General features: G+C 50.4%; 1 protein-coding gene across 15 annotated transcripts in view; it reads right to left on the reverse strand.

Annotated features, from left to right (window-relative positions):
- Nucleotides 1–12924, reverse strand: part of FRAS1 (Fraser extracellular matrix complex subunit 1) — a 160563-nt gene that overhangs the window by 70100 nt on the left and 77539 nt on the right. For all 15 annotated transcript variants that reach the window (XR_008576881.1, XR_008576882.1, XR_008576885.1 and 12 more), the window contains 6 exons: nt 8822–8965; nt 6972–7112; nt 6399–6539; nt 5322–5495; nt 2765–2905; nt 936–1079 (listed from right to left, as the gene is read on the reverse strand). Coding sequence is in view for 8 of the 15 variants with exons in the window: in XM_054824195.1 (XP_054680170.1) it covers nt 936–1079; nt 2765–2905; nt 5322–5495; nt 6399–6539; nt 6972–7112; nt 8822–8965 (885 nt within the window). In the remaining 7 variants the exon portion in view is untranslated. The remainder of the gene's footprint in view (nt 1–935; nt 1080–2764; nt 2906–5321; nt 5496–6398; nt 6540–6971; nt 7113–8821; nt 8966–12924) is intronic.

Below are 12924 nucleotides of genomic sequence, written 5' to 3' on the forward strand. Positions count from 1 at the left end.
CTTATCTCATTTGAAACTGTTCAGCCTAGATTAAGCCTCACACACTGTATCTTTTTTTGATGAAGAAAAAAAATGGCTTGATAAAGCTCAGAAATTGTTGGAGCATTTCCCAGGATACGTTTATACGTGTCTGCATGACCGATTAAAAGCGATTTTTCTTTTTAAACAGATGAATGCAATCAGTGGCTTCCGATGATAGGTTTAAGTGCAGGCACCGAGCACCCACAAAGTATAACCCCTATACAGAAATGCCATCACCTCCCAAAAACGCACACGGCAATGCTAGCTGGGCCAATTTTTAATTTAGGGCTCCATAAACTGCTTCTCTGAATCCCAAATATTTCCTTAAGTCACTTTACGGAGCCCTGTGCAGGACCTAAGCAGCTCTCCAGGCTCGGGGTCCCCCAGGCTCGGGGTCCCCCAGGCTCGGCTCTGCAGTGGCAGGCAGTACGCCGTAAAGCCCAGACTGGAGCGAGACACAGATAAGCGCTTGGCCTTGGGAAAAGCAAGCACATCCCTACTCAACGGAGCAGAGCCGCAGCCCATCCCATTGTGAAGAGCGTGCTCGTTATGATATTAATAAGTATACGAATGCTCTGATGCTTCCCAGACTTACTGGTCCATACGCGCGATCTCAAGTCTTCACGCCGAACTGTGCCGCAGCAAGCCTCGTCTCCCTCTCCCTACTACCTGCCTACTACCCGCCTTACACAATTTGTAATTGGCTTCACACAGCTCTAAGGAAGATACGTACAGCAGGAGCGGCTTTGTGACATACTGCGCGCGCTGGAGAGCCTCCTCGTGGTATTTTCATCCGTGCGACATTTTACTCCTACCAGGCATTTTGATTTCTTCACCGTGTGCGCTCAAGCAGCTGGTTAACGCCACCGAGAGATCACCACGCCGTATGACCCGCGCCATCGCCTCTTACTTACCCACGCAATATCCCACCAGGTTGAGATACTGCTCCTCCTTGCAGCTAGTCCTGCACGTTCCACTAGCTAGGGTGGCGTGGGGATGGCAGGTTAAGCACTCCGACGCAGAAGGGCCACGGCACGTCTTGCAGGACGGATGACAGGCTGGAGAGGAACACCGACACTTCTTGTTATGCTCTTGGTATAGCCCACCTCACGCTCTCCCCTCCCCAAAAAGCCAGCCCCTGTAATAATCGTTTACTCCTACAAAACACGGACATAAAATAATCTAATAGGATCAGTGACTGCGGAGTTGTGGTTTGGAAGGCTCTTACATCCTCATTTTGAATAAACACGCTGAGAAATGAGTTGTCAATTTAAAGATGCTTTTTGTTCCCTGCATTAATCAAGGTATAGATCTATACAAAGTATAAAATATAAAGAGATCGGCCCTTTTATTTCTCCCTCCAGCGTATGCTTGTGCATACAAGAGAGAGAGTGGGATGCACAGGGGAGATAAATTGAAAATCACGGGGTTGTATGAACACCACAGCGGCATGAGTTCGCTACTCACGAGTAGAAAATCCAGGAACGATTTCTGCCCAAAGCCCTCCCAAACTGAGACCGATAAACCCCGAATGCCATGCCAGCTCATTAGCTGTTCTGGCTGCTAAAAGCTCAACAAAAAGAATCCATTTTCTAGACACACCTGTATTAACTGAGCTTCGCTGTTCAAAAACTGCAGGAGACCTAAGCTGGCAGCATACAGCAAGATGCCACTTCCCTGACACTGAATTTTATTTTTTTTTTTCCTAAAACATTTACATAAGCCTGAAACTGCATAACGCAGCATCCAGCAGTTACCTCCGCTCTAAGGTGGCAGCGCACAACCTCAAAATTGATGAATCTTTACAACGGCCTGCCAAATAAACGTATTTATAGAGCTGTTCCTTGGGTGAATAAATTGAATAAATAGAGCAATGGACTTCAGAAGAGGTTTCTCTCTCTAAACTCGAGGCCTCCCAGGGAAGCGACCAGTGAATTTCTCCCGCTGCCAGACCAGATACGCGGATGCCTGACCCAATGAATCCATGATAAAGGAACAGACAACTTTCAGATGACCTTGAAGGGACTAATCGCATTTCCAACGCCTGCACTTCTTTGCCCATTGTACTCAGCAGCTGGTAACGCACGGCACAGCCCAAAGGCCCCCGTTTTCTGCAAGCGGCAAAGAGGATTTAACCGTTGCGGTCACTCTGAAGGTCAGTAGTCACCGATACCGGCTTAGATGAGATCAAACAAGCAGAACGGAGGCCACTTGCTGACTGGTGGGCAAGGCTGCGACACAAATAAACAACGCTGTCCCCGCTACCCATCACGCATATTCACAGAAGTCACGGCTTTTCTCCTCTAGCCGCGGAATTCCTTCCTTCTAACCCCAGCCCTACAGTCAGGAGCGGATTAAAAATAAAGCTAATTTATGTAGACGATATGCTTGTCTAGCCTAATAAAAGCAGCCTGTGCTTCTGCGCCGTCCAGGAAAGACCTCTCCTGCCACAGCGCGCTGGCTAACATCATCATCCAAGCCTACCGAAACGCAAAATATCTTCAGGGAAACAGTCCAGAGGAGCAAAAGTGATTATAATTTCTGATTCGATGTGTACACCTCTCTGCCATTAAGAGCAGATTCCATTTCCTGAAATTGGACTATCCTATTCTCCCCTGAAAATACTTAAATGGCCTCGTGTAAATCTGACAGCATCTCTAATTACGTCGAGAAACGCATTACAAAACGTGCGCGCGATGAAATTCAGCACTACGAGCCGCAGGTGCCCACGCTGCGCACTCACCGTAGCAGCGATGGTTGCGGCTGAACAGCCCCTCTGGGCACCCAGGGAGGCATCTGCCTTCGAGCAGGACGTGGGAAGCCAGGCAAGCCGTACAGTCCCGCGAAGCGTTCCCCACGCAGCCTGCGCAGGAGGAGTGGCACTCTGCAGGGAGGGGAACAAGAAGACAAGAGAGAACCAAATGAGTTCTAGCTTATCTTGGTCGTTACCGTCCTAGAGTACGGCTAGATGGCTTTCTCCCCAGTGACGGCAGGAAGGTCTTGTCTTTTACAGGGTCCTCTGCTTGCGAAAGGTCGAAAGGGCAGGAGTACAAAGGCTGCGTAGCGCACTTCTGGAAGATAAGGAGCAACCACGGATAGCCGCATATTTAATCCTTCTTTGCACCCACGCAATTCATTAGTGAAATGGAAAGCTGAGACGCACGCCGCCGTGTAATACCGTTCTTCTCCCTGTAAGAGCTCTGGGGTTCTGTGAACTTACCAGATTCTGAAATCATCTTTTTCGTTATCACCCTACAGTTACTCCGGGAAGGATTTCCTATCCAGCATCACTGCACGGTTATCATCAGCCGTTCTGGAGCACTAAGAGCAAATATACGTAGAGGTGGGCTGGCCACCTGACTTCACAGCTAGTGAAGTGAACGCTCATTACAAGGATGAGAAGAATGCAGTTAAAAAGTTAGACTTCTTCACCTCTACTGGTACTGACCCTAAAACGAGCCATCTTAAACTAAGTAATCTGATAAATAAATATATAAGCTCATCAGTTAAAAACCTGGTATTTATTAGAGCAGCAACTCGAGGCCACTGTGTGAGTCTCCGTTAAACACAGAGAGAGACAAGACAGACACAGGGCTGGAGAGAAGAAGTGAAATGAAATGATGTCTACAAGTACACGTAGCTGTCTGCCAGAGAGGCAGGGACAGAAGCCAGGGATCCTCGTCACAAATGCAACGTCTCCGGGACTATCTCTGGCTCAAGTGACTCCGATCCTATCGGAGAGAAACTTCTCACGGTTTCATCGGGAACATCTCAAGCATTAGAAAAATACAGAGATATTTCGGTGGTTTGGCGAGAAATTCGCGACCACAGAGGTAAAACCCTGAAAACCGGCATTTTAACCCTACGCATGAACGTGCTTCTGTTCTGCCCAGATAACGCAGCCAGGGCACGCGTCTGTGGTGGGGTCACTTCTTCAAAAAGGTGCACCTCCGAACTTCACGAGAGTATTTTACAGGGGTGGCTCAAAAGTTTGAAATCTTCAATCTTCACACCCTTCTGCAATAAATCAAGCTACTATTCTAATACCATTACTAACACGGCAGAGCTAATACCACGTGGGGCCGTGCCGGCATTCTCGCCCAATGACATAATTCAGCTCTGTCGCCGAGCTCCGCTCAGGCCTGTTCGCACAGGTTTGTTCACCCGGTTGAGACAGTGGTATATGGATTTCTGCATTCACTTTCTACACCGTAACCTGGACTCAGCCAAGAAAACCCTTTACCTGCCAAGGGACGGCCACTGCGGGGACTGGAGAGGTTCTACACTAACACCTCGAGGAACCAACCCAAAGGACCGGATGCCTTACGGTCTGTGTAGGTCGCTGGTAAAGACGGCATCATTCCACCAAAAAAAAGGTCACTTCTTCCTTTTTTAAGATCCCCATAGGCAAAAAAAAAAAAAAAAAAAGAGCTTATATGGACTCTTTCCATCAAGTTGAGACGAAGAGATAAAATCAAGGGCTGTGGAGTCACGTCTCTGGTCTTTCCACACAGGGTTACTTTCACTGCCATGTCTGAAAGGATCATTCCCCTTAGGTTTAGGGCGGACTGTGTTGGCACCAGACGTTCGGTCCACCCTCTCAGCCTGCCTCCATCTGCATTATTTTCAAGATATTGCTGTACAGACGCCCACAGCGGCTCCCCCGAGCTCTGTACGGCCAGCCAGACCGGCTTGCAGGAAACATTCTTCACTGAAGCCCAACAGTTTTCTTTCAAAGCGGTGCGAAACCACATATATCCCCAACGTACACCACGCTAACCTCTTTTCCGAACTCTAGCCTTCGTGGAAATTCTTCCTACTTGGTATTTCAAGGGCAGCAATGGCACGTGTGCTGCAGGGCATGCATCAGAAGAGCTTCCTCGAAAGAAAAGACTGCTGTGGGATGTCTTGACCTGCTCCAAGGGCTAACAAGGAGACAGCTCAGTCTTTTCTGAAAAGGATTTAAGGATTGATCCTGCTTCAAAATAAGTCACTGGTAAAAAAAATAAATCATATTCTCGACTTCCATGAAAGGAAAGCTAAGCTGTGCAGACTCGAACACGGTCGTTTTAAAAAAAGTACCCGAATTCTTTAGTCACAAATTACATGTAGAGTATATTTTCCTTCAGAAGTACAAGTATATGCTATTCTGAGTTTGAGCATTCATGACTGTCACACGGCAAACGCAGGAGCTCAAAGCACGTAGGAATCAAAGAGCGTATGAGATCACCCCGAACACCTAAAATCCAGCGCGGCCCTGCGCCGAAGGCTTTGAACGGCCGTTCCCATCCTCTACTCACGTTTGCAGACTCCTGCGCTGTCCACGTAGAAGCGAGCTGGGCAGTGAGAGAGGCAAAGGCCGTGTACAGGTCCGTCCGCGGGCTGCTGAGGCTGCAGTACGTCCTCTGGCACGCTGCACCGCAGGCAACCAGCGGCCCCCGGGCCAAGGCAGGTACGGCAGGACGGGTGGCAACCTGTGCGTGGGACAAGAGAGCAGGCAGTGCCACAGCTCTGAGGAGAGCTTTCTCGGAGAGAAGCACAAGGTTCAACAAACAGCCTGGACATCTGGTCGTAAATGTGAGAAAGAAAGGGGAGAAGACACTGGTTTGGACGCTCTTGTTCATCTCGCTTTCCGGTTTTGTACTGCTGCAGACGGTCTGAAACTCAAAGAGCTGGCAAAGAGCGGACACTTTGCAGCAACCCACAAGCTAAGAAATCCGTTTCATAATCAGACGAGGTGCTGTATTTTCTATAATGGAACAGGGATTTTAGAAAATGCTTTGACATCTTTCCCCCCCATACCCCAAATAGCAGCTCTGTCCTTGAATAAAGTAGATGAACAAGTAACGTTGGGAAAAAACCTGCAGTATTGTGCCACAGGCAGTCAATTTTCCTTTAATTTCTGGAACCGCAATGGTGAACGCTACCTCGCTAGGAGAGATAGCAAGAAATGAGAGTCTGAAGGGCTCATAGGAAGCATAAATTCGTCTTCTGAATTTTCAGGTTTTCCATCGCTGCAAAAACGACCTCAGTTTTAGCAAATCTACTAGGTGCGTGTAGAATTTCATCCACCTCTTAACTCGTGTCAAGAAAAACTTGGAAGCAATGTACCTTTATTTCAACAGCATAAAGGAAAAATAGGTCCCCAAGATCGCTAAATCCTGAGGGTGTGAACGCAGAAAGCATTTGAGAAAATTTGCCTTTTCTCAAAGGAGAAGACAATCGGCGGGCAAACACGGGAATTACTGATTGACCGGTTTGGCACAGAATAAAGGCTCAGCGTTGTAGCTGGGTACTCCGAGCACAGCCCGAGAAAAGCCAATCTACCTATGCTGGTTTCCAGCAGCTGGGGAACTTACTCCAAGTACCGAGCTTACCCTTGCAGACGTCGTGATCCTGGTAAAAACCCTCTCCGCAGCTCTGCAGGCACTGGCCCCGGCGCAACGCCAGAGGAAGGGGACAGGAGGTGCAGTGAGTGGCCAGAGGTCCCTCGCACGTGGAGCACGAAGCATGGCAAGCTGATAAAGAAACAGAGCGCGCAGAACTGAAATATCCCGGTTTTTTCTCCTTGCGAGTGGTGTTGCTGACTACAGCCTCCTCCAGCCGGCAACGACAACTCCCCGCTGGCACGATATTCAGCTACGCGAACTAATGAGAGCAGAAGCGCGCATGTATTAATAACTACTAACAGCAATAACTCTCGCTCGCACGGTGTTTTGAATGCGCATCTCAGCGTGTCTTAATATGCTTCGCAAGGCAAAGAGGTTATTTAAAACCGTCTATCACAAGCGAACCAAAGAAAACAAAAATAATATCCAATTCCCTGTCTCCGCTTGCACTTCTGTGCTCTTCACATTCCCTCCCCACAGGTAAACAGCTGGGGAAAAGACGACAACATGCGGAGGGTGCCTCGAGAGCCTCAGAAAAGGTCATGCAAATACGTCTCTTACCTCCGCATCTTCCATTGCCGCTTGGGAAATAGCCGTCCGGGCACTCTGAAACGCACTTCCCATCATGTAACAACAACTCTGAAGCACAGGTCAAACACGCGGGCTGGTCGGAATGGCACGTTTCGCAGAACCGGTCACAAGCTGCCAAAAAGGATAGCTCGTTAACAAAATGCGCTCGATAAGCAAAGAACCGCAGAGCCACCAACCTGGCCGCAGCGAGAAGATAAAGCAAGCCAAACCGTGTCTTCTTTTTTGTCAGAAAGGCATCTTTAAACACGCCTCGCCAGCACAAGTGACCTTTCGCGCTTCCCTGGAGTAAGCAGCGACATTCACGGAGGTAGACGTGCGCGTGCAGGCGGGTATTTGCTGACCTGCATCCCGTCTAGGACCGCGAGTAAGTACAAACACCAGAAATGGGTCGACACCAGCACCCCCTCCGCTCCCGACACGACCCCCCCTCCAGCTAACGCGGTGTGTTTTTCCTGTGAACAGGCAGCGCGATTCTGGACAAGGTCACGTATGAAAAGGATCTCATAGATCTCTACACGTCTTTGTACAACGAGCATCAGTTATCAGGCTGTTCAGGAAGTAAAGGATGGAGGAGAAGTTGATTAAAAAAAATGTAATTTCCCCCCACTCCGCCCCCTTTTCTTCAAGTCAAAGTTTTAAGGGTGAAAATGCATCTAAAATCAAGCATGATAACGTTTCTTATCAATTCCCGTGGTCTCCGTTCTCCCAGGCAGTCAGTTCTGAAGTTAACCGCCCTGTTGTCTAAGAGCACCAGGAAACTCTGGCTCCCCTAAGCTCCACGGCCGCTCTGTGTTCAGCAGGGCCAAGCGTTTTACTTAACCAGCCTTTGGTTCTCGTCACCAGCCAGCCAGCCTCCCCTTGAAACCCCCCCCAGCTCCCCAGGTGGGGATCAAGACGCACGGTTTTGGTAGGGGATGGAAAGCCTGGAGGTTGCGAGGAACAGCTATGCACTTTTGAGAAATCACTGGGAATAGAAATCAAAATTATGGCCAAGCTGCATCTAAGTTCAGCTTCCTTTAGGGCTTAAATGATTTGCAGCTACAGATGTCAGATTTCAAGCCTGCACACTTCAAAACCCAGGCGAGCAAAATTTACTGGTAGGTATAGACATCACCCAAAGTGAAGGGGAACCTGGTCAAAGTGAAATTCATCCAGAATCGGCCAAAATAGCACCAATTTTGTCAACGTGCTCCAGGTTTTAAGGCCTCTCTAGCTAGCTGCGGCTCAGACAGACCCGCAGGCAGACAGACAACCCTGCATCGCTCCTGCCGACCCTGCTGCACGGTCCCTCAGAGCACCTCGAGGTGGCTGCCAGCAGAAACCCACACTCGACCTGAACGGTGCTGGCAAATTCCAGATTCTTTATTTATTTGACGGGGTTTTTTTTTTTTTCCCCCTCTTTGTGATCTGTTTGACTTGGGTCTTTTAATTCCCTCCAGCCGTCTCTTCCCCTTTTCTCAGCAAACCCTCCCACCTCCCAGGTCTCAGCTCTTGGGCAGGTATTAGTTACTGTGATCCTGAGTTATAATCGAATTTATAGAATTTCCGCAGAAAAATGGATTTGTCAAGCCCTCAGGAATGACTCGCTTAGGCTTTCGAGCTGTTCGGTGAGGGAAAAAACCTTAAAACTTTCAGCATCTGATTAGCTCAAATGAATTAATAATCAGCTTTCCTCATCCGCTATGCATGCACGAGGTGCATCTGGCTTCTGAGACACGAATGAAACCACAGCTGCTGCACGGCTAAACGAAACATCGATTCCTTTTTTTGCGGAGCATTTCTCAAACTTCTTGCAATCGGAGAAGAAAACAGGTCCTTACCGCTGCAGATTCCATCCTTTGTATAAAACCCCTGCCCGCAGGTGGCCACGCAGAGCCCCGCTTTTAGCACGCGTGACGTGTCTCTGCAGGACAAACAATTGTTCTCGGCAGCACCCCAGCATGAGGAACAGGACTCGTGACAAGCTGCAGGAAAGAAAGGTGCAGGATTAACAAACCACCAACTTCCAATCATCTCTTTAAAACAAAGAGTTTGCAGTAATTAACTTTTTTTTTTTGTTTTTGCAGTTTTGTTCCTTCAATTCACAAACAAAACCCCACCGCTCAGTGTCTTGCATCCAAGCCGCCTCAGGGGTACGATTTACACCTTCATTTCGTACGTGCAACGCGACTCGCAGTATGCACCGGAGCAGCTTCTGCAGCTGTAATCAGGCTAGGAGAAGCGTTGGTAGGACTGTTAACTCCCGTTCATCCCGGTGCTGGGGGCTGTACAAGCACGAAGGGAAACGGGAAGAGATCCCGTCGCACGCCGCTTGCAAACCAGACCTGCAGTCAGATCCTTGCGGCGACTACCGGCACTAACCCGGAACGAGACTGCGGGGCTGCGAGCGAGATCCTGCAAAATTCAAACCAAAGACCAAAGCAGCTGACGAACGAACCGCCTTGTTTGAAACTGCGCGAGTTCGGCTGCGAGGGCGATTCAGCCCGCTGCGGGTGCTGTTACGGAATCTGTGACGCAGACGCAGGTTAAATCCTGCGCTACCGGTGCTTGCAGGAACCGTGCAAATTACAGTTCTTTTAGCTATTAGATTTTTTTTTTTTCCCCTCGATTACACCCAAATACGTTCCAAAGACGTTCTTAAATTTTCAGTTTCACAATAAGGCAGGCACTTGTGGTCCCAGACCCCGGCAGGTGAGAGAAAACAGCCCCTTCTGACGCTTGCCCTGTATCTGCAAACACGCCTGAAGTTGCAGCCGCCCCAGAACTCATCCGCGAGTACTCTCAGTGTAGCGCAGGCACCAGCGGACGCAGCAGCAGCTCATCCACCTATCTGAGAGCATATTTACATACAGAACAGTGACAAAAGCAAACCCCTTCCTGCCAAAATGAAGCCCCGGAGCGAGAGACGACTCATCCCAGTAACAGGTGAGAGTGAAAAAGTTTGCAATCCGGAGAGCCGTAAGCAAGTTCACAGCAAACCAGCGGTCACCGCTACTCCCACCTCACTCCTGTTTTGCAGGGTTTCTACGCTGCTTCTGTCTGCTTGAGGCCATAGTTGCCCTTGGGTTTGTTAATTAATGAGAGGGAGCATCTGTGGTTGTGCTTATATCGGGGTCACAGCGCACAGCTAAGAGAAACAGCCCGTCGTAGCGGATCTCACCGCCCCCAGGCAGGGAAGCGTTATCACCTCCATCTCACACGCAGGGAACCGAAGCACAGAGGTGTGACGTGACGTGACGTGCGTGGGGTTAGGGCAGGGAGTGTTTAGGGGCCAGGACACGGGACGTGTGAGTTCATGCCCAGCACATGGTCCTTCGACCTTCTGGTTGTCCCTTCTCCACGCTTCCACCTTTGTTTATTTTCCCTTTTCTTGTCATCTTCTTTTGCCTTGTAACTACCTGTTTGCTTCCCCCCTTCACACCTTCCTGCATCTTTCCCCCCCTCCCACCTCACTCCTGATCTCTCCAGAATGCTGTGGCTCTTCCAGCTCCTGAACACTCCTACGTGAGGAGCGTTTCATAAGGACACGGGGCAGCCCGTACCCAAAAAGACCTTCCCCCCGACTCCTGCAGCGAGTGCCGTCACCCCTATCGAGCGCATCTAATTGCGGCTGAATCACAACACGATGAATACCAAACATCCCATCCCGAGGTAAAGGTTGCGCGCGCTTTTCTGCTCCAGTCGATAATTTCCCTTGCCGATAAAAAGCTGCATCTCGTTCCAGCTTGGATGGACACGTCTACGCTCGAAAGTTAACTGCAGAGTACGAGTTCATGCTGTAAATTCCTAAGCGCTGAAATGTCCTCACTTCACCTTCCAGACACGAGTGTTTTGCTCCTCTCTGAGCTCACTCTAACCTTCAGCATCTGTCTGAAAGAGCAGGCACCAGGACTCGGATCCTCTGCTTACAGCCTTCCCGCTGCACAGCTGGAGCCCCTCGCTGTTAACCTGCCTCGGTACGTTGACACGTCTGAACCTACCCAGTTATTTGCAAAATTCCCAAGTCCTCTCTGGAGATGCTGCTCCTTTCCAAGAGACGCTTTTCTCTCCTGGCAGCCTGGGCTCCAGACTCTGTTTTTAAACAGGCAGCCTTGCAGACAGTTGTATTAAAAACACACTTTTGATGAAAGCCGGGCCAGGTGGGCAAACGTGCTTTGGCTCCCACCGCGCGCCGTTTGCTGCCTGCGCTAGACCAAGTGCTCCCGAGGCGCTCACCTCGGTCTCTTCTCTCAAGCGGCTGCCTCCGTGCAGGTCCAAGGAATGTCTTCGCCTCCTGCCAGCGCCACACGTTTTGCTGGATCTACGTCCACCACAAACAATACCCAGGCTGGAGAGGTCTGTGGCACGGCTGGAGCCACATCCCAGGCTCTTCTCTGGAGATGACGCCCAGCAATACCGCCGCTCTGCTGCAGTCTGCGCACGGCCGTTCCGCTGGGCTTTTGTCACCGTCCTTGCCCGCAGGTACTTGCAGCGCAAACACCCCTTCCTCCCAGCTCGCCTTCCCTTCTGGCTCTGGCTCTCTTAAGCCCTTCTACGGACACGTGGCCGTAGGGCTAACACCAGCCCAGCAGCCAGGCCAGCCCAGCCCGCTCCCCCGTTCTCTGCTGCCAGAAGAAACTCACCACAAACGTCACTCTAGACACGTCCACCAAGAAAAGGAGCGAGACAAGAAGGAAGGGCGTTTTAGACAAGGTGGGCTTAGGGCACTTCCAGTGGGGAAACCTGCAGTGCCGGGTACCGATGCAAACCAGCCCGGTCTGCAGGCTGGAGGAATTTCAGACCTTACTTCAACTCCTCTCTCCAGTTCCCAGTTGGCTCTCACCAGCCCTTGGCAAAGATCCTGCAAATCCACTCCTGGGTATCACGGCAGCTTTCAAGTCTTCTCGTGAGGCAGCTGTTGTGTTCAAATCGCACGTTCTCCTAGATGGGGGGTGACTTCTGTGGGATCTCAGCTATCGAAAGGCTACAGTGAGAGAAGTAAAGATGAAGTACAGACTACCAGAGGTCATCAGACCTTCTGAGAAGCTGCAGTGAATTTGGCAAACCGGTATGAAACAGATCCTCTGGACTCCAAGCTACTAGACAGAGACCAGACAGAAAGGGAGGGGATCTAGGTAGCAGCGCTTGGAAGGAAGGAAGGAGAAAGAACGCAACCCAGTTTTTAGCAAGACAGCCACATCTAGCATGTGGAAGCAGTGCAAACGACTCAAAGCACACGATCGGCAACAACTTCCTCAGGTGGGCCAACAAAGAAATGCTCGCAGGAGGAGACTCGGCTCCGATGCGCTGCTCCAAACAGCAGCTCTGCTGCGCAAGCCCTCCCCGGGACCAGGCGACACAGGCTCCTCCGGCACAGCCGCTTCCGTATGCGAGGTGGCAAGCGCCTCCAGGAGTTATCAGCTGCCAGGCTCCGGGTGACAAACACGCACAGCCTGATTCACGCTCCTACACACACAATCCTTCTCTTCTCCTGCTTGCAGCGACAGGCACCGGGCAATTTATTTTCACGTGTCTCGAGGACATTTTTTGCCGCAAGTCCAGCAGCTACTGAACCCCAGCCAATCTCTCCACTCCGTTCGCCATCAGATGGTACGACTGCAGCTGGAGTTGCAAGCAACGGATCCCCAACCCGTAGGAACCGGGTTCACGCAGCTGGAACAGCAGCCCCAACCCACTCCCGCCCTGTGTTTTTACACGCTCGCGCACACCCTGCCCGCAGAAGCGTTGGCTCTTTCAGCGCCGGATGGCTGCCAGACTCAACAGCTGCTCCTCGCCCAAACAGCCAGCCACCAACTCCACTGGAGAAAAAAAAAAAAAAAAAAAAGCACAGGGAAAAATGGAAGCATTCAAGGAGCCGCTATCGGCTACAACATCTTTGCCTACAGCAACTAAGTGGCTGTGTGGAAAATAAATCAAGAGAAAC

This window comes from Grus americana, chromosome 4, assembly GCF_028858705.1.
Source record: "Grus americana isolate bGruAme1 chromosome 4, bGruAme1.mat, whole genome shotgun sequence".
NCBI classification, from domain to species: domain Eukaryota; kingdom Metazoa; phylum Chordata; class Aves; order Gruiformes; family Gruidae; genus Grus; species Grus americana.